We start from the raw sequence: 19,208 nt of genomic DNA, 5'->3' as shown, positions 1-19,208 counted from the left end.
AGTGATAGAGTTATTATGTCAACTGTGGATGAAAGATGATGCAAAGGTTGGCGCGCCATCTGCTTTTAGGTTAGATACAGGAAGGTTTTTAGACATGTTATGACAGACGTATTTAAGGCATAGCGTTTCAAATTAGTGCTACAATCTAATCTAAGAAGCTAAAGTTCTGACGTGATGACTTAAAGAAAACCCTTGTGTTATATGTTACTGAATTACTCTTCCTTCCAACATGAAGGAAAGACTAAGTACAGCTGTCCTGATCAACTTTACGTGATTAATTGAACATACGCAAGTCTGACCAGCTCTAAGATCAGGAGGTTTTGCAGTTGTGTGCTAACACAATGGCACAGCTAAAAGATATCACCAATGAACAAAGACAAAAAAAAATTATCTGGTGCCCATCAATCAGGGGAGGATTACAAGGCCATTTAAAAACAATTTAAGTGCAGAAAGACGCCAATCTTCCCAGGAGTTAATGTCCCAGGAAAATCAACCCAAGGGCAGACAGTACAACGTTCAGAGAAATTATGAAAAACACAAGAGCTGTACGACAGACTCTACAAACCTCATTTAGATTCAACAACAATAAGAGCAAGATCAGAAAAGCCTTGATTTTTTGTAAGGATTGCCAGGAAAAAGCCTCTTCTGTTAATCATTTGCTTTAAAAATTAAAACGCTTTTGGCATCTAAAATTGGTTTTACATGTTTTTTAGATGTCTAGGTATGTGTATGTTTTACCCAAAACTGTCCAGTGCAAAAAAGGTGGCCAGTTAATTGAGAAAAGAATTAAACTGCCCATAAATACAAAATCATTGAGTTTAGGCTTATGCTATTTGGAATTTGTGCATTGTTTTCATCAGACGTTTTTGCAGAACTTGTGAATTTTTAACTACATCTAACCTTACAACACTTTTAGACCAGGCAAATTTGCAAAATGTATAGGTTTTTTAATGTTAAAAGAATTTTCAAGATATTGGCTTTAAAAAAGGTTCTACTTAATTTGTTCATGACCAGAGTTAACAGCAAACTCATACCTGTATGTATTCCCTGTTGTTGTCTTCAGCAGGCGTCCACCCATTTTCTTCATTATTGAGTCGGGCTTGACGTGGCAGCCAATTTCTATCATGGAAACTTGAAGAAGCCATGATCTGCTCATCTGTGATCTTTCCTGACTCCATTCCTAAGGCGTTGCTACAGTGGAAAGCTAAACATGGGTGGGAGAGATGTTGGGAGGAAATGATTAAGACCAAAACTTATGTTTTACTTCTGAAGCACAACTGAAGACTTCAAACTTACTCTCGCTGACTTCCTTGTGCGTCATGTTGTATCGAGCAGAGAAGCCATCTTTAGCCACAGCCATGTCAGTGTGGAAAGCCAGTGAGAGGATCCCAGTGGATGATTGGATTTCAGGAGGTACTTTGGTCCCACAGTATCGGCCAATCAGAGGGCCCACTGTTAATCCAATAAGAATCCGTAGATTAACCAATTTTGCCATTAAAAATGTAATTTGCCAGAAAATTGGACACTGTTTGCCAATTTTCCTTTAAATATTAGACAGACACTTAACCAAATCCTCCGACTGTGTTAGTCACACAAGATATCACTCCTCCTCAGAAACATTTTCAAATCCTTTCATCCTATAACCCACAGATTTTCCTCTATCTGTTGTTACTTCCACTGTTTTATCACTCATCTCCATCACTCCCTCCAGCAGCGAAGTCTGCTCATACTCCTCCTGTCTTTATATCTCTGCCTTCTATCTATCATCTTCACTTCTAGACTAAAATATTTTTACAACATGCACCATAAATGTAAGTATTTGGTATCAACTCAAATATTTATGTGGTCCCCTGCTATTTTATTTTAGATTGTGCAATGCCATAACACTAACATAAACAGATTAATTACAGTGTTCCTTGATTATTTTACATTTTATATTGCAAACACAAACGTCTGGATTTTGTCCAGATTTTAAGTGACAGGACAACACAATGTGGAGCAGGATTCTGAAGTAGCAGGAAAATTACATAAGATTTTCAAAGAATTTTGGATGTAAAATCTGAAACTGAGGCATGCATTTGTATCAACCTCTCTGGATTCACTTTAGTTGCAGCTGGAACTCTTTTTAGGCTTTCTCTCTGTGAGCTTTGTACATCTAGCGACTACAATTCACCTATTAATTTTTGCAAAATAGCTCAAGTTAAGTCACATAGGATGGAGAGCATCTGTGAACATCAATTTTCAAGTCTGGGCCAACATGTGAATATAATTTTGTGTTCAACCACCACATTGTTACTTTGGCTGTATGTTGAGACCGGTTTTCTGGCTGGAGCTAAGCATTCAACCCAGTCTCAAATTATCTGCAGATTCTATTTTTTCTTGTCTTCTGCTTAGCTCTATATATCGTTCCAGTTCCTCCTTAAGGACAGCATATCCAGAGCATGATGTGGCCACCACCAGGATGTATTCCAGGTGATCCACAGTGTTGGTTTCAAACCACAAAGAGCTCTATGCCAAAAAGTTTGAATACAGTTGAAGCTAAACAGGGCACACCCTTTCAAGTTTGCTACTCTTTTCTTTAAAACCAGATTTGTGCGGTGCATGACTAACAAAATGTTCTCTAACAAAACATTGAAGTCTTCACAGAACAACTGAATTCATACTGAGGGTAAATTTCACACAAGGGGTCCTTTTCAATGATTTTGTATCTTCTATTTAGTTTTGTTGAATCATGTTGAGTGGTACCAGCATTAATGGGGTAATTGCAGATTTTACTTAAATTTTTCAGATTTTTATTCACAATTATGCGCCACACTATGGTGTATATAACTTTTTTTTTTAAAATAAGGTAGACTGAAGTTTGTGGCTGTAAATACTTCTGCGAAACATTGTAGTCCTCAGACTCGTGACAGAAACCTTTAACCATGTCAGTCACACAAGATCCCTCTCGTGTTGAGATAGAGATCTATCTTCAAATCCCTTCATCCCTTAACCCTCAAATTTGTCTCTATCCGCTGTAACTTGCACTGTTTTATCACTCATCTCTATCACTCCCTCCAGCAGCGACGTCTGCTCATCCTCCTGGTGTCATCACCCCTCTTCCCTTCATCTATCATCTCCATCTCTGAACTAAACACGGTTTTACAACATGCACTAAAAATGTACACGAGTTTACGTGTTAATCCAAAGATCTAAGCGACTCCCTGTGCTGTTTTTTCCTCTCTAGCAGACTACTGTACCAGAAAATGTCAATGCCTCAACGTAAACAGATGATTGTGATTCAAAGGCCAGAGGTGTGTGTGTGTGTGTGTGTGTGAAAAAGGGAGGGTGTGTGATGAGATAGTACAACATTCATCCTGCAAACTCCCAACTCCAGAGATATACACATGAAGAGGAGGAGGAGGAGGAGGAGAAAAAATAGCTGGCGATCGAACAGCACTATTGATTTTTTTCCCTTCCCTTTTGGAATTGTTGGATATGTGAAATACGTCTCTTGACAATGGCAATAACTCTTTTCTTGTTGGTGGCGAGGAGCGGGGAAAACAAGGAAAAAAGACAAGCAAAACAAAGCGAAAGTAAAATACAGCGCAATTACATTTCTCTAACAAGATTTTGTGTATTTACAGCTTGTTTTACAGACAGGGCTCATCTCATTTCCATTCCATCCCCAAGGTTGATAGATGAGCCTGAAAGTAAACAGTTGACTAGTCAGTTCATCTGAGGAGATAAAATCTAAGCATAGCAATGCTTGTGTGTACACTGAAGTAAATATAGGAACAGTTTAAGCTTATCTTTCAGTTTTCTCTCTCTTGCCTTATTTGATTTGTTGTTTAATCGAGTGAAAACTGACTTCTGAGGCTGTTTATGTCTGCTCCCATTAACCGAATAAACTGATTTAAGGCCGTCTTTTAGCATCTACTCCCTTTGCCACTGCGATTTAACACAATACTGTCTCAGAGTCTTTTTCCCCCCACTCACTCTTCCTCCTAGAGCCAAAATGAGTTTCACCATTTTATAACTTTGAATAATGCAGTTTCACATTCAGAGAAAAAGACTAAAAACCATTACAAAATCTTGAAGTAGATTTCAATTGCATATTTTGCAGAATATTATTGCTGTGCAAAAGTATTTGTCCCCTTATAGATTTTGTAACATTTAGGTGTTTCAAATCAACCAAATTTAAACATCAAAACAAGAATAACTTGAGTAAGTACAACATAAATGTTTCCAGGCAGATGATTTTCTCTTTCTGGAAAAGCTGGCTTTTATTAGCCAGCTGACCACCAGTCCACAGCAAAAAGTGACAGAGGGCAGCTCTAAAACTCTGGTCACCGTCCAGAATCTAACTAAAAACATTTTAAATCGTAGGAAGGGTGTTGCATAAAATATTTGTGGTTTTGAAACCTGGTGTCACTTGATACCCAGCATGTACTTTCTACGAACAAACCAAAAGTCCTTCATTTTTTTCTCTTACCATTAAATTCAGTCCCCTTTCATCTTGTTTTGGAGTCTTCCTCCATTACTGTTTGCCACAGCATTTACTTCTCCTTCTTTTCTTCTATTCCTTTTTCTTAAAATGTTGGAAAGAAGCAGCTTCTTTTTATTCCTTCATCCTTGTAAGCAGCATTTCTTCTCTGCCCTGCCTTGCCATTGCCCTGCAGGCTGAATTCATCACTACACTAAAGCTCATTGCAGGCAGCTGTACGTTCTCCTTTCTGTGATGTTCGATTCCTTTTCGGCGATCAATTGTTTAACCTCTCCTGACTTGGCAGCTGTTAATCTTTTTGATCAGTACTGTACATTTTTAGAATAGAGGAAATTAGAAGTCATTCATGAGGACAGAAGTAGCCCGAATAAAAAAAATCTTTGGGCAAATCGCCTTTCCTACTTTTTGGTCCTGCTTTCAGAAATCCTGTTTATCCTTTCCTGAAGTCAAGCCACAAATCTTCCGACCTTGATCCTCAGTCCAACATCTCTTGCTTTGTTCCTGTATTTCCAGCTGCAGAGGATTTTTTTCGCTGCCTTTCCACAAACGCTTCCAGCTCGTTCTTTTCATTCCATTGCTTGAAAGAAGACACAAGGTCTTTGCACCTTATGGATTACTCCTTGTGAAATCTCCCAATTTTTCAAGCAGCTGCACCAGAAATATCTTCACCATCTCCCATTCTCCTTCTCACCTCCAATCCCTTTTGTCCCTCTGCTTAACATCTTCTATTTTATTTTCCCCTTTAAATTTTTTTCCACAACAGGTGCCAGCATCCTGCCTGTAAGCTTAGCTTTTATCTACCAACACATAGCTGCTAAAATAGTCTCGGCTCTACTGCAGTCAATAAGGATGTAGGCAGGGCGCTTTTTCACTGTACTGACTCAGAAGGCAGGTGAGGTAGTGCTGAACATCTCCATGAACAATATTCAATGGATTTACCAAAAATAGTACAAATATACAGTATCTCACAAAAGTATCCACTGCCCTTTAACTTTTGCAGTCTTTTTACCATCTAGCAACCAGAAACTTTGATTTATTTTAATGCGATTTTGTGTGATAAATACAAAATAGCAAATTTCCCTATTGTGAAGTGAAAGCAGAAGGATACATGTGTCCTAAAAATGTGGCATGCATATACACTGATATACCTAGAAAAAGTCAACAAAGAGCCTTTGGAATTTAATTACTTGAGTGTAATTTAATCTCAGTACAAAAAAGATAGTTCTTTGAAAGCCTCTGAAGTTTGTTTGTTGCTTGCATCAAGCATGGTGGTGACAGCATTATTAAGCTATAACAGGCTATACAGAAGTTACACTTCATAAACACAGCATTACAAACTATTTTTGGTCTACTGTCTAATGCAAATGGCTTAGTACACTTGAATTTGAAAGACGAAACTAACTTACAAGTAACTTTTCAGCATGAAGTAAGAGCTTGTTTTAGTAATTATTGAATATTGATGAAAAGTACAAATTCTACTGGCAGATTTAGATTTTTTTTTACTTATGTGGATTAAGCTGCTGGGCTGCACAGTGGCGCAGTTGGTAGAGCTGTTGCCTTGCAGCAAGAAGGTCCTGGGTTCAATTCCCAGCCCGGGGTCTTTCTGCATGGTGTGTGAGTGTGTGCGCGCATGGTTGTGTGTCCTGTTTGTTTTCTGTGTTGCCCTGCGACAGACTGGCGGGTGTACCCCGTCTCTCACCCGGAATGTTAGCTGGAGATAGGCACCAGCAATTCCCGACCCCTCTAAGGGACAAGGGTGCACAGAAAATGGATGGATGGATGGATTAAGCTACAGTGTCTGACTTTTTGCTGTAAGAGCAGTAAAAAGTTATTGAATAAAAGTCAAACCTCAGGACAGCTAAATATAGCTGTCCTGAGGTTGCTAAGCTGTTGAGGATGCTTTTTTCTATTTATTTAACAAAATAGAATAAAACCATGGATCATTTTCCTGCTACTACAAAACAACTTGATAATTTGTTGGTTTATCAGTTAAAGTCATGCCGTACCTGCTGGGAGTCCATCCCACACTTCCAGCCAGTCGTACTTGCAGTCTCCGTCGCTCCCTGGCAGGGGATCATTCTCCAGGTCAAAGATGAGGAAGGTGATGGTGACATCCATGCTGGGTGGCACGATGATAATGAAAGAGCACTCCAGGTTATGGGGGTATTTGTCGGGGAAGCCCGGGGACTCAATGAGGCCTGAGGGACTTGTGAAATTACGAGAACAGTCTGAGCCTAGAAAGATGAGACAAAGCAGAAAGGGAGATGTATCTTAGTGGCACAGAAAGGTCAGATTAAATTATAAAATAAGTGAAATAATGTTATTTTTTTCAAGAAATTGAATACTGTGAATTTCTCATGTATGAAGTGAATGATCACTCCACACGTTATTTGCAAGCTTGTGGGTAGATATTGAGTGATGTCATTTGAAATAGAAGAGAAGATATGACATGAACCTGATTCTGGTGTTTTAGTGTGATGTTATAAAAGATGTTTTTTAAAACTTGGGGAATACTCTTATTAGTTACTATACAGAACTTACTTTTTGCACATAGTTTTGCCAGTTTCAGAAGCGATTAACTACGCTCCAGAACTCTGGAAGTAACAAGGCACTATTCAAAACTTGCATATTACTATCAGGAAATTATTAATTTTCTCCCTGTAGGCAACAGTCGCCATTTGGAGCTCACTATTTTTTGAAACATACACGTTACTCTTTGGGACTTAATATTTTTTATTCAAAGCCCACAGGTCACATTCTTGGACATGCAGGTCACTTTTTGTATTCAGATTGTGAAAGTAACAGTTACTTCCCGTAAAGCAACAAGAGCTAAAAGTAGCTTTTGGCTTTGCAGAAAGTCACCTAAAGGAATAGGAAAGTACAGTAGTCAGAAAACTTCTGCTAATCTGCTAATGTGCCATTAGTGTGCTAATTTTTCCTTAGCACTTTAGAGGGTTTGCTAACTTTGAAAAAACTTTGCATGCTTAGCTTTGTTTAAATGAATGTGTCAGATAAATTCTGTTTTTATAAATTTTCAGTTGAATAAAAGTAAAACAACTGTGTTTTGGTTATCAATTGTCACATAGTCAGACATTTATATTAATGCTCTTATTTTGAAGTGGGTAAAAATAGCAGTTTTAGGCAGCAGTTCCATTTCCTCTTCTCAGATCCTCTCTTTCTTTCCCCTCAAAAATGTATTTCGAACAAGAAACATACAGAAACAATACAAAACACGGACAACAGAGAACAAGATATTTATTGAATTAATGACTATGATTAGTGTTTTAGGGTTAGCGCAACTGACTTTTAGTTAACGGTGCCCACCACTGGAAAAGTAGCTTAGGTTCTGGGAAAGTTGGCCTACAGAAATTGGTGAAGCATGAATGGAATGTCACCCTCTTTTAATATTTATTCAAAAATAATAAATACCAGACAAAGAAACAGATAATCTGCAGACTGTATCATGCATGTGGAGTACAGCAGTTCACTGGACCTTCTAGATGTACCCCCCTTATTAACTCTCAGATTCACACACACTATAGACTGAACAGTCGCACCAATTGGACCATTATACCAGCTTAGCCAACCATGTGTGACCAAACCCTTACTCTCTCACACACACGCCTACACACGCACACACACACACACACTGTCTAAGCCTCTTATTGTAACCCATTTCTCCCCAGTCTGTTTGGGTGTCTGCTATTGTACTTACTTATTGTGCTTCGATAAATGAAGAGAAGCATGAATAGTGTCACAAAATAGTGTTTATCGTAGCAGTGGGTGAGGATTTTTTTTAAAAATTTTGAACAACAACATGTCCATTTGCTGATTAAGGGCTTGAGATTCAAACTCAAAAAGAGCTTGGACTCTTTCTCTTTCAAATACAAATGACCACATTGATTTTTCATTGTAAGCGACAAGGCAGTTGGAGTCACAGCATGTCTGTGGAAGTAAAGCTCGAAAGTTAAAGACTTTAATTTGATAAGGTTGCTTGGAGATCTCCATGGAAACTAGATTTTTACACAAGTACAGACTGACAAGATGCTATAAGCGATAACCATATGTGTGATTTATTTAATTTTGAACACCTTGGTTATTCAGTCTTCTGTGGTTGTAACTAAAAATATTGATGTTTTCAGCCTGATATTATCACTTGTCTCATTTGCGTGAGCGTCAGTCTTAACTACATATTGACATCTGATAATATCAGACCATCAAAATGAATAAAATAATATTTTGCTGCACTTTCTGGACAGACTTGTTTTTACTATGATCTTCTTGGCAGCGGCGTGACCCCAGTGACAGACAAACACACGCTCACACATAAACGCACTGTTTCTTCTGCGTCTGGCCCCCCTGCAGAGGCAGTCGCTGCATAGCTAGGGGGCTGCGTGACTGTCAGTAGGTGCGTGTGTGTATGTGGAAAGTGCACGCCTGACCAGTTTTGTAGCCGGCAGCAATTTTATTCCCCTCTCATTACTTCATGTTCATAGAGCCTGGAAAAAAACACTTACTTATGCCCTCCTTTCTCCCGTCTTGTTCTGATCCGTCCCTTCTTTGCATTGAAAGTAACAGCTATCACTACCTCATTTTATTTCCTATTGTGCTTTACTTATATTGTATCTGTTTGAACAGGATTACTGTGAAAGGAGCATGCTGACAGCTTGTTGCTGTATGTGTTGCTGGGGAGATCTGATGCTTATGTCTCGTTGATCTCTGGGATTCAGGACAGGGATTGTCAGCATGTCTTTAAATGATGTGTTGGCATGCAACCACTTTTATTTATTAAAGTTCAAAGGATACAACATTGAGACAAAAATAAAGTAATATATATATATGGTTTATGTATATATAATATATGATTTTGAATGCCTGGTTTTTGTTATTCAAGAAACAAAATTAAGATCAATCTGTTCAAAACATTTCCCATCTCTAATAATATATATATATCCCCTATAAATCATTTGTGAGTCTGTTTGAAGGAACTATGCAATTTTTTTTTAAAGTTGTAATAATACAGTATGTACAAGTATGCACACCCTTAAATTAAACCTCTGTCTGAGGACCTTTTGGCCCAGCTGCAGCAGTCAGTTTGGCACACACCATCAAGTATAGATAATTTTATTAACCTTAAAAGCACTCTGCTTTTCATAATATTTGGTTATTTACGTCATTTACATTATAGCTCACATAAATATTTGGTCCATTCTTACTGGAAGAACATTGATCTTTCCAAGTCAAATGTTCAATGAGATTGAAATCAGGGCTTTCTGACATTTATATGAAATATAAATTGTGTTCTTCTTAAGCCACTTTGTAACTAGTTTGGTAGTGTGGTTGGGGCCACTTTCCATTTGGAAGTCCTGTTTGTGCCCAAGCTTTATCTTCCTGGCTGATATTTTGAGATGTTGCTTAAGTATTTCCACATATTGTCCATTTGTCATGATATCATCTATATTGTACAGTGCATCAATTTCCCATGCAGCAAAACACCCACACAACATGCTGCCACCCCCATACTTCATAGTTTTCTGTCCTCACAATTTCCAGGCTCCCTCTTCTCTCTTCAAATGGGCTTATGTTCATGAAGGTCAGATAACTCAATTCTAGATTAATCGGACCACAGAACATGTCTCCACAAATTAAAATCTTGTTACGAATTATGGACTCATTTTAAAATGCTTTTACTTTTATTTTGGGGTTGATACACACATCTTACAGCAAAATACTTTTAGATGAACACAGAAGAGGTTTTCTCCCTAAAATGGTTTGATTTCTGGATATTGCTAAGTTGTTTACGCTTGCATATATTTGTTTAATCTGTTCAAGTCACAGAACAGATGAAGGAGAAATCTTGAAGCATCAGGTATGAACCAGATTTGTGGATATCCAGAATTTTTGTCCTGATATTTTGGCTTTCTCATCATCACATCACACAAGGAAGGGTTGTGTGTATTGTGTTACCTTAAAATGTTTAATTATATTTTCCTTCAAACAGGGGTTGTTTTTCTGTAAAACCATGCTGACAAAAAGTGCAAAAGTTACGTTACATGTGTAATAAATTTTAAAGTTATTTGTAATAGTCTCACTATTTTGCATCATAAACATCCTGACATTGAAACTTGAGTTCTTGTGTCTGCTCCATGTGTTAGTTTTCAGGTTTGTGTGTATGCTGTGAGCTGACATGCACACATCCACTTATAGGTTCTTTGCAAGATAAAATCCAAATTTACAGCCCATCTTCACACACACACACACACACACACACACACACACACACACACACACCTCCCGCACGCGCCCACGCACACACACCAGAGCACATGTAGAGGTTATTTACTGTAAAACACCCACTGAAAGAAATGCATTACAGGCGACCACACACAGTTCACTGAAACCAGCGTGAAAACCCACAACATTTTAGAGGTTGGGATTCCACCTGGTTGTTATTTAAATTTGAAGTATGGGCTTTTAAACTTGCCAGAAACTACCTTTCAGCATTTATTATGGCACCACATTTATTTTCTCTTTTTAAAAACTGCCTTTGCAGCTAAACTCCAACCAAGCTGCCATAAGACAATTAACAGCAAAATAATCTCACTTCCGTTTACTGAAAGTTTAAATCCAGCAATACCTCACTGATGCAATTCATGAAGCTGTTTTGACATACACAAATTTAGATAAAATTGAGGATTTTTCTGACTCTTTCCAAAGACTTTCTTCCCTCTGTGTGTACTTCTCTGAACTACCAGACATCTCAACTTCAGATAGACAAAAATTCAAGGTGCTAATTTCCTCTACAGGACCGTGTTCTGAACGGAACAACCAGATACAAGAAGTTAACAGGTGTGGATCAAAGAATGACTTGAAGTACATTTCATGAATGATTTAATGTATGTGAATAGCTTGAATCAGCAGCACAAAGCAAAGAGCATACACAGTTCCAGTCAGATGTATACTTACACTTCTTAGGAGCAGGAATCCCATAACAATTTGGGGCTTTGAATGATTTATGTGGATGATTCGTTTTACTTTTTGACCGTACAACAAACAACTTGAATAATACTAAACATAAACATCAGGTGCTCTAATGTAAATTCATTGTCATCCCAGCAAGTCTAGCAAAAAAGTAATGAAATTTGCATTTTGTCATGTTTTTCCTTCACTTTAGCTAAGCTTCTTGGTGCCACCGTCTGTTTATTTTCTGTCAAATGGATCTATATTTGTACAAAAAATGTTTTAGTGGGTTTTTTGATTGTTTCTGATTAAATTGTCTGGAAGAAAAAAGACTGATGTTTGGAAACCTATAAACACTATAAAATTTACCAAGCACAGTGTCGGGTCAATTAGGTGCAGAGTTTGATTAGTTACTAGTGGAGCTAGTTTTACCCACACAGCAAGTTTTAGCAAGTTGCTAAAAGTAGAGCTGCAACTCAAACAGAGGACAACAGAATATTTAATTTCAATCAGACAGTTTTCTGATCCTGATGATGAAAACCTTTCTACTGAATCTGTCAGGTTATTGAACAGTGGCACATATTAAACTGATGAAAATGGTTAATTTTTCTAACATGAAAAGATGACATCTTCTCTAACACACCATTTTACCGTGATTCAAATGTCTAAGTTTTAAAAGGTAACAACATGTTGTGATGTAGAGGAAGTAATTCCGCTATAAATGCTTGTTCTGTTTCTTCAAGCATCTCATTGTTGTTTCTGCAGAGCACCTTTGGCTGGTTGCTGGGTCAGATCTGGAACCACTTTCCTCAATGGGAGCTGGAGGTGGGAGGAGGCAGCAGCGATATGATTGGTCAGACTTACTAATAAACTGAGCTGATGAGTAGTGGGACAGAAGCGGTTAGGAAGCGCCTAAAGGCACTGGATAGAATGCAAACAAAACCAGTTATTGGAAGGGGTTGTCACGATAACTGCCCCACTACACAGCCCACTGAGTTGCTGTGTGGAAGTGAGATTTGGTATAGGTGGGAAATATAAAATAATAAAAAATCTCTTCACTCAGCTGAACTGATTCATATCTCATTCGGGTCAAAAGCTGCTGCCCACAGGGTACAGTGTTAATTTTAGTTTAAATATTTAAGCATCCAACAGTTCTGGGTCACTTTGAGTTCAAGTTTAATTTGCAGGAATACAGTAAAAGTAAAATTAGAACATGTCCCTGCAATGTCCCCTTGTGAGCCAAAACTAAATAAATAAAAAAAACTGCACGCTTGCATGTGTGAACTAACATTTGCGTGCAGACATGCAAGCTGCCCCGCATTTGTCAGTAACCATCCAGCCTGCATCAGTGCATTCAAGTGTGCATGCATGCGTGCGTGTGTGTGGGTGTGTGTGTGTGTGTGCGCGCGCATGCATGTCTCGAGTTCTGGGTCACAATAACAGCTGGGGGAACACGGCCCAGACAGTGAAATTTGATTGGCTATCACATTCTCATGCCTGCCTTCATATTGGCTGGAAATTTACTACTGTTACTATAGTAACAGGATTGTAAACAACAACAAGAAAGGCATGCCTATTTGATTTACCATTGTTTATGTGTATGTTTGTGATTTTGTTATACACCATTTTGTATTTGTGTTCATGTATCTATAAGTCTGCTACATAATTACTACATTGTATATTTGCAAGCCCTAACCCAAACTGGCAAACCTTCCCAGTCCTCCCAGTAACAGACAGGAGTTGTGGCAAAGACGAAGAAGAAAATTCACTGGAGGGGATGAGGGGAACAAAGAAAAAAACAAAGCCATTAACTAAAATAACAACATCGCAACACATGATGCTGAAACAGAGCGACTTTGTTACAGTAACGACTCATTATTTCCAGCCCAAGTGCAGTGGAAATCAGACAGATCAGTTTAATGGTTTTCACGCTGATTTATGTTTACAAGAGTTCCTGTTTTAGGCCACAGAGAACACTTTTTATCTAGTAAACAGCTTTCTGGGAAATACACTTCTCACCAGTGTTTCATAAAATAGAAAATGTCCAAAATAAAAAAATAATAATAATAATAAAAGCTTAACAATTAAATCTCCAAGCTGTTGGATATTAATTTGCATTTAGACAAATTGATTTAATATTTTATAAAAGCTTCTCTCGTTTCAAATATAACTTCATTTTTGGGGGAGTCTGTCTCTACTCTTTGCACATGTAAAGACTTGTTAGTTTCCCAACACACTATGTCTGGACTTTGAATGGGCCATTCTTAAACATTAATGTGCCATGATCATAATTATATAAATTTAGCTCTGGTTGTATGTTTACAGTTAATGTCCTGCTGGAAGGTGAATCTCTGCCCTAGCCTCAAGAATTTTTGCAGCCTATAACTGGTTTTTTTCTAGGATTACCCTGTATTTAGTTCCAACCATATTCCTATTAACTCTTCCCTGGTTCTACTGAAGAACCACCATGCTTCAAGGTGGGGATCTTACTTTCCCATCACAACAAGCATTTGTGACGCACCACGGCAATACAAGAACAAGTTGGCGGAGTAGAAATGGAAACAAAAAGATATAACCCACCATTTTCTGAGAAAACAGTTATTGTTGTGTTTTTGTAAAATATACTAGTTGAAGTCATGAAGAAACCACCCCATGCTTTAAATAACAGTTTCAAAGGTTTTAAAATTGTACTCTTTGAATTCAGAGTTGTGTTAGAGTAAATCTGAGCCGTTTCGGTGGGTGTGGTAGGGAACTCAAAGCTGATTAATATACCAGGCTTTAGTGGCTATTCATGCGCTTTTGTTTTGGTTCTAGCCAATAATTTGCTAGATTGGCGAGACTTGTTCATGGTTTTGTCATGGCCAGTCACATTTTGAATGTAGGCCAGAATTTCAATTTATGGTCTCATCTAACCAGAGCACCTTCTTTCACATGTTTGCTTTGTTCCCTAGATGGCTTGTGGCAAACTGCAAACAGGACTTCTTTTGGATTTCTCTAAACAATGGGTTTCTTGTTCCTACGCTTCCACAAAGACCATGTTTGTTGAGGGTGTGACTAAAAGTTGTCTTATCAAAACGTTCTTCCACCTGAACAGTTCCTCCCGAGTTACCATGTGCCTCTTCACTGCAGTGATCTGCATTAATGCCTGATCTGTCAGTTCAGGGGGACAGCTGGATTTTGTTTGGGATATCAGAGTACAGGAGGCTGAACTAGGAATAGGAATTTATCGTATTGCTTCTTGTCAAAATAATTCTTATTTATCTTTGTCACAATAAATTCTAATTAATGATGCTTAAAACCATACAAAACTGTATTGTCGGGATTTGTTACCTTTACTACATTTTCCACCGTTTTTTTTTTTCAATGAGAGCATCATTCCATATTGGATTTGAAATTATGATTAGAGTTGCATGAATCAGACGTCTCTATGAAACTAATGTAGCAATAAATAGATAGTATCACTTTATTGTTACCACAAAATATTGTGCTAAAACTTAAAGTTCAAATCGCTCACCCATTATTTATTCACCCTTAGGATGAATAAATAATGCAAGTCAGACTTTGCAGGCTTTCTACTACACAATTATGCACCATTTGTGCTGAAATCTCATTAGAAGCCCACAAAAACCTTCTGAAAGACAATAACTATTGACAAATACAGCTTTATTTTAAGAGCTGCCTTCTTGGAAGCAAAATATTAAAAGAAATCCACAGTGGACCAAGACGCAACATATTTTATATTTAAATGGTTCACGGTGAGGCTGGACAATATTTGCGACTGGCATACATTTCCAACAAAATTCACCCACACAACCAGACGTTTGGCTGCACCTTCCAGGAAAACAAGATCCTGTTAGCAGTGCAGCAACAGCTTGAATGTTCCAAATGGCTCCATCATCGGTGCCAGAGAGGGTCGGACACCAACACAAAGCTCTACAGTTAGAAATGAATAAACAGTGATCCTGTAAACACCGTGTTTCCTCTGCTGATGGTGAGCTAAAAATATGGAATATTGTTTAAATTAATGTACTTTCAAGCAAGACGCTAGAAAGCAGCAGACAAACTTGTTCCAAATCTTATTAAACCTATTTATGAAAAGAGAATGACATTCTTCCCTGCTTATTACTGTAATCTACAGCAATAAAGCTAATGATCTAAATAATAAATAGACAAACTAAATATGTTTAGACAAGCAATTTGAAGCAAACAGCATAGAAACAAAGCAGCAAATCTTTACGATAAAATTTCTATTTTATTTCTGTAGTGAGCTTAGGTTATCAAATAAAATGAGATGATTTACAAATTGTATTTTCTTTCTTGATTCAGTTTTTTTTTCTTGGGATGCTGGCGTGTGAATATCGACACCAGGCTTGTTTTAAAGCCATCAGGTCTTAATTTACAAATCAACAACACTCACACTTTTACAAATGCGCTCAAGAAATCCCAAAAGGTTGGTGCCAGCAAGTGAGAAACACCAACAACCACACGTGTTGTGTTAGTAACCTCAGCCCTCTGTGTGTGTGGGGGTGTTTGTGTGTGTGAGTGGGTCTCAGGGGAACGGGAGCTCAGGACTCAATTAGGCCGGTATGTAAGGAATGCTTTCAGAAGGAACGGGACAAGATGGCTGTGAGGCCGCCACTGCTCGCCTCTGTGTCTCACTTGCCCTTGATCTCAATTGGTCTCGCTGCAGCTGACCCATGGCAGCGTGAAGGGGAGCCATGTCAGACACGTACACTTATACACACACACTAAGTGTCATGATGTGAAGAAATGACCTGCCTGGACATGCTGGAGGGCCCTCAGGGGTCCTCCGCTGTGTCTCCTGATGCCTTCCCTCTGACTCCATTTACACCAGGGAGATAAACAAGGCCTGATCACCTAATGAAGCATGTTTAGTCCTCTTGTAGCTTGTTATGATAGCCTCTTGTAAGTTGCATTGTATTCATTATTTTACTGTAAAAATTCTTCATTTCTTCTGACTGAAAAATTGAAATTCCTTTAAAAAAAATCTAATATTTTGCCATAATTTATGACACATTTCCTTGTTTATTTTCCACAAAAATAAAACTTCTGTGTTTAATCACTTTAAGGTCACATAAATGTGTTATAATACCATTCTTATGATTAATGCCTAACATGTTTTGGGAGCGGTGGGCAGAGCCGGATTTACAAGGATGTAGGGCCCTGGGCTGAAGCCGGTTTTGGTACTCCATCCACTAAGAAAAAAATATCTTTACTAATGCAGATTACAGTACATTTGTAAAAATGTGCTGTAAAAAAATAAAATATTGGGGCCCTGGACTACTGCATCAAAAAAAAAAAACCTTAGGTAGCTTTGACTTACCTGTTTTGTGTATTTCATAGCGAAGTGAGAAACCCGCCCCCTGCTGGGCGTAGTCCGACACAAACTTGATGTGAAGAGATGGGCCAGACGATATGATTGGTGCAGGGGCGATGTTGCTGCAGTGCTTTCCCAGAAGGTCTGCTGACTCCGAGTTCCCATCATGGATCTCTACATAGTCATACCTGCCAAAGACAAATGTGTCCTGATAAATCAGATCTATTAAGATGGAATAACTAGACTGTGACCATGGAGAGGACTCTACTAACAGTAGGAGATGGATGAATAAAGCTTCAGATTAAACTCCAACATATCATTGCTCATGCCTAAAACATTAGGTGCTCTTTTGTTGGGAAAAAATGCTTATCATTTAAAAGTACACTGTAAAAAAACCATGAAAGACGAACTCTCAATAAATGCAAGCAGACAGGATGCTGGGAATTGTTTTCTACTATAAAAGGACTTTACTGACAAGAAATCTATTTCTATTCCTGTTTCTTTCATGTTTTTTGACAACAAATGTTAAGGTCTATCTGTGGACTCACAGCAGGAGTGCTGCCTCTGTGTCTGGATACCAAAGGCACACCTGCCTGCCTCTAAAATAGCTTCCTGGGAATAAAATCCTGGAGGGAGTTATAAAGGAAGGCTTTAACATTTGATTTTAACTGAAACACGTTCCTTCACAATTAAGGGTTTTTCTTAAACTAAAGCAAAATGTTTGGGGTGAACTTTACCTGCATGCTTGTTTACAGCATACCAATCACTCCTGACCACATCAGTGCTGAATCATTTTTCCCGCTCTGATCTTCATGCATTTTACTGAAGCTTGTGCACCCTTGAATTCCTGCGCAGTTAAAGAGCTACTTATGACTTTATTGCTGTTAAAAATATCATCCACCAGCACCTCTGGTCATTAAAGTGACTCACCATATGAAGGTATCATGTGCCTCTGGATAATAAAAGTTAAGCTCATGGTAAGCTGCTGCCACATTGCACACATATTAAAAATACACAAATATGAAAAGGGTGTTAATCTTTTCACTATTTGTTAACGGGCATTTGTTACACCTCCCCTTTTTTAGAAACAAACATGTTTATGCTGGAGTTTTACATGCGAGTAGAGAGTTAAACCTTAGTTCTGGAAAGTTTATGCCATTCAGACCAGATTGGAAAACAAACTACAGTCAGAACAAAGAGGAGACCCATTCCCCTCTTTGTCCACATTGCAAATCCTCTTTGCAGAATTAAACAGATTGATGCAAAATGCCACAGTTTGAACAGTAACAAAAGATAGCATCCTTAACCAATTTATAGTTTATCTGCAAAAAACTTGACTTGATATTTAGTTACTTTTAAAATCATTCCATTTAATGATGCACAGGTCTGGAGTTTGACTGGGCCATTGAAAAGTCTTGCATTAGATTTTTTAGCCATTCTGTTGGAGTCTTGCTGCCATGTTTGGAATAATCTTCTGGTTTATGTTTTAGTTGTGGTCAAGCCTCACATTTGACTCGAAAGTACTTCTAAAGATGATGACACAGTGCACTTAACGGCTGCTAGGTGCTGAGGTTTGAATTCTTTATTTTTGAAAATGTACAAAACATACTTACAGCACGGAGCATAATGTCAAAACCTTTGTTTTACATTTTCAAGGGAGTGGGTGAAAGTTTAAACTTATCAATATTTCCACTTCTTAACCACCTACATGGTCGTACATGTTTTACATGTATAATGAATAAGCCCAGAATTAATAGTTAATCCATCAATATAGTATCTATTTAATTTTAAAGTGGATTATCAATTTATTTATTTCAATTTAACCAAAAAACAAAACTAGAATTAGCAAGAAAAACTCCCATAATAATTTAATAATAATATCATATCCAACAATAATCACATGGAATAATGTGAACAGTTTTATGTTTAAAAAACATAAAACTGTCTAAGTTCAATATTGAAATTATTCCACAGTTTGACTTGACTCACTGGTACATAAACATTTCTTTCAAATACAACATTGCATGCTGACGTCACATTGCCATGCTTCCTAGAGAAAAGAGTTTTTCACATGACAGAACTTCTTAAAAACAACTTGTTCTGTTTTGACATGTGGAGAAGTGAATATTAGGACAAGAATCTGATTGAATTCTATCTGAGTGCGTAGGTTGATTTAATACCGAAGGCTAGATGTGGAACTGCAGAGAGAGAGAACAGCAATCTGAAGCACTGAGCAAAAATACTGGTATAATCAGAGAATACAGAAACTGGGTAAACTAAACATACATAGTTTATGTATGTTTAGTACATACATACTAATGTACTAAATTTTTAGTATGTAAAATTTAAAACTGTACTTTTAAAAGTACAGTTGAATGTCATTCAACTGTACTTTTAAAATGTATATATTGAGCAAAATTTTGT

At 37.8% G+C, this 19,208-nt stretch overlaps 1 protein-coding gene across 2 annotated transcripts in view; it reads right to left on the bottom strand.

Moving 5' to 3' along the window:
* The window catches only part of LOC102235215 (neuropilin-2-like), a 119,134-nt gene that overhangs the window by 66,368 nt on the left and 33,558 nt on the right, over positions 1 to 19,208 (bottom strand). For both annotated transcript variants that reach the window (XM_023336769.1, XM_023336768.1), the window contains exons 3-6: positions 16,791 to 16,972; positions 6,493 to 6,720; positions 1,297 to 1,452; positions 1,035 to 1,204 (exon numbers count right to left, since the gene is read on the bottom strand). In XM_023336769.1, the coding sequence (XP_023192537.1) occupies positions 1,035 to 1,204; positions 1,297 to 1,452; positions 6,493 to 6,720; positions 16,791 to 16,972 (736 nt within the window). The remainder of the gene's footprint in view (positions 1 to 1,034; positions 1,205 to 1,296; positions 1,453 to 6,492; positions 6,721 to 16,790; positions 16,973 to 19,208) is intronic.

This window comes from Xiphophorus maculatus, chromosome 7 (genome assembly GCF_002775205.1).
Source record: "Xiphophorus maculatus strain JP 163 A chromosome 7, X_maculatus-5.0-male, whole genome shotgun sequence".
Lineage (NCBI taxonomy): Eukaryota > Metazoa > Chordata > Actinopteri > Cyprinodontiformes > Poeciliidae > Xiphophorus > Xiphophorus maculatus.
Note: the sequence above shows the minus strand (reverse complement) of the source record. Positions and strands in the feature narration are given on the sequence as shown.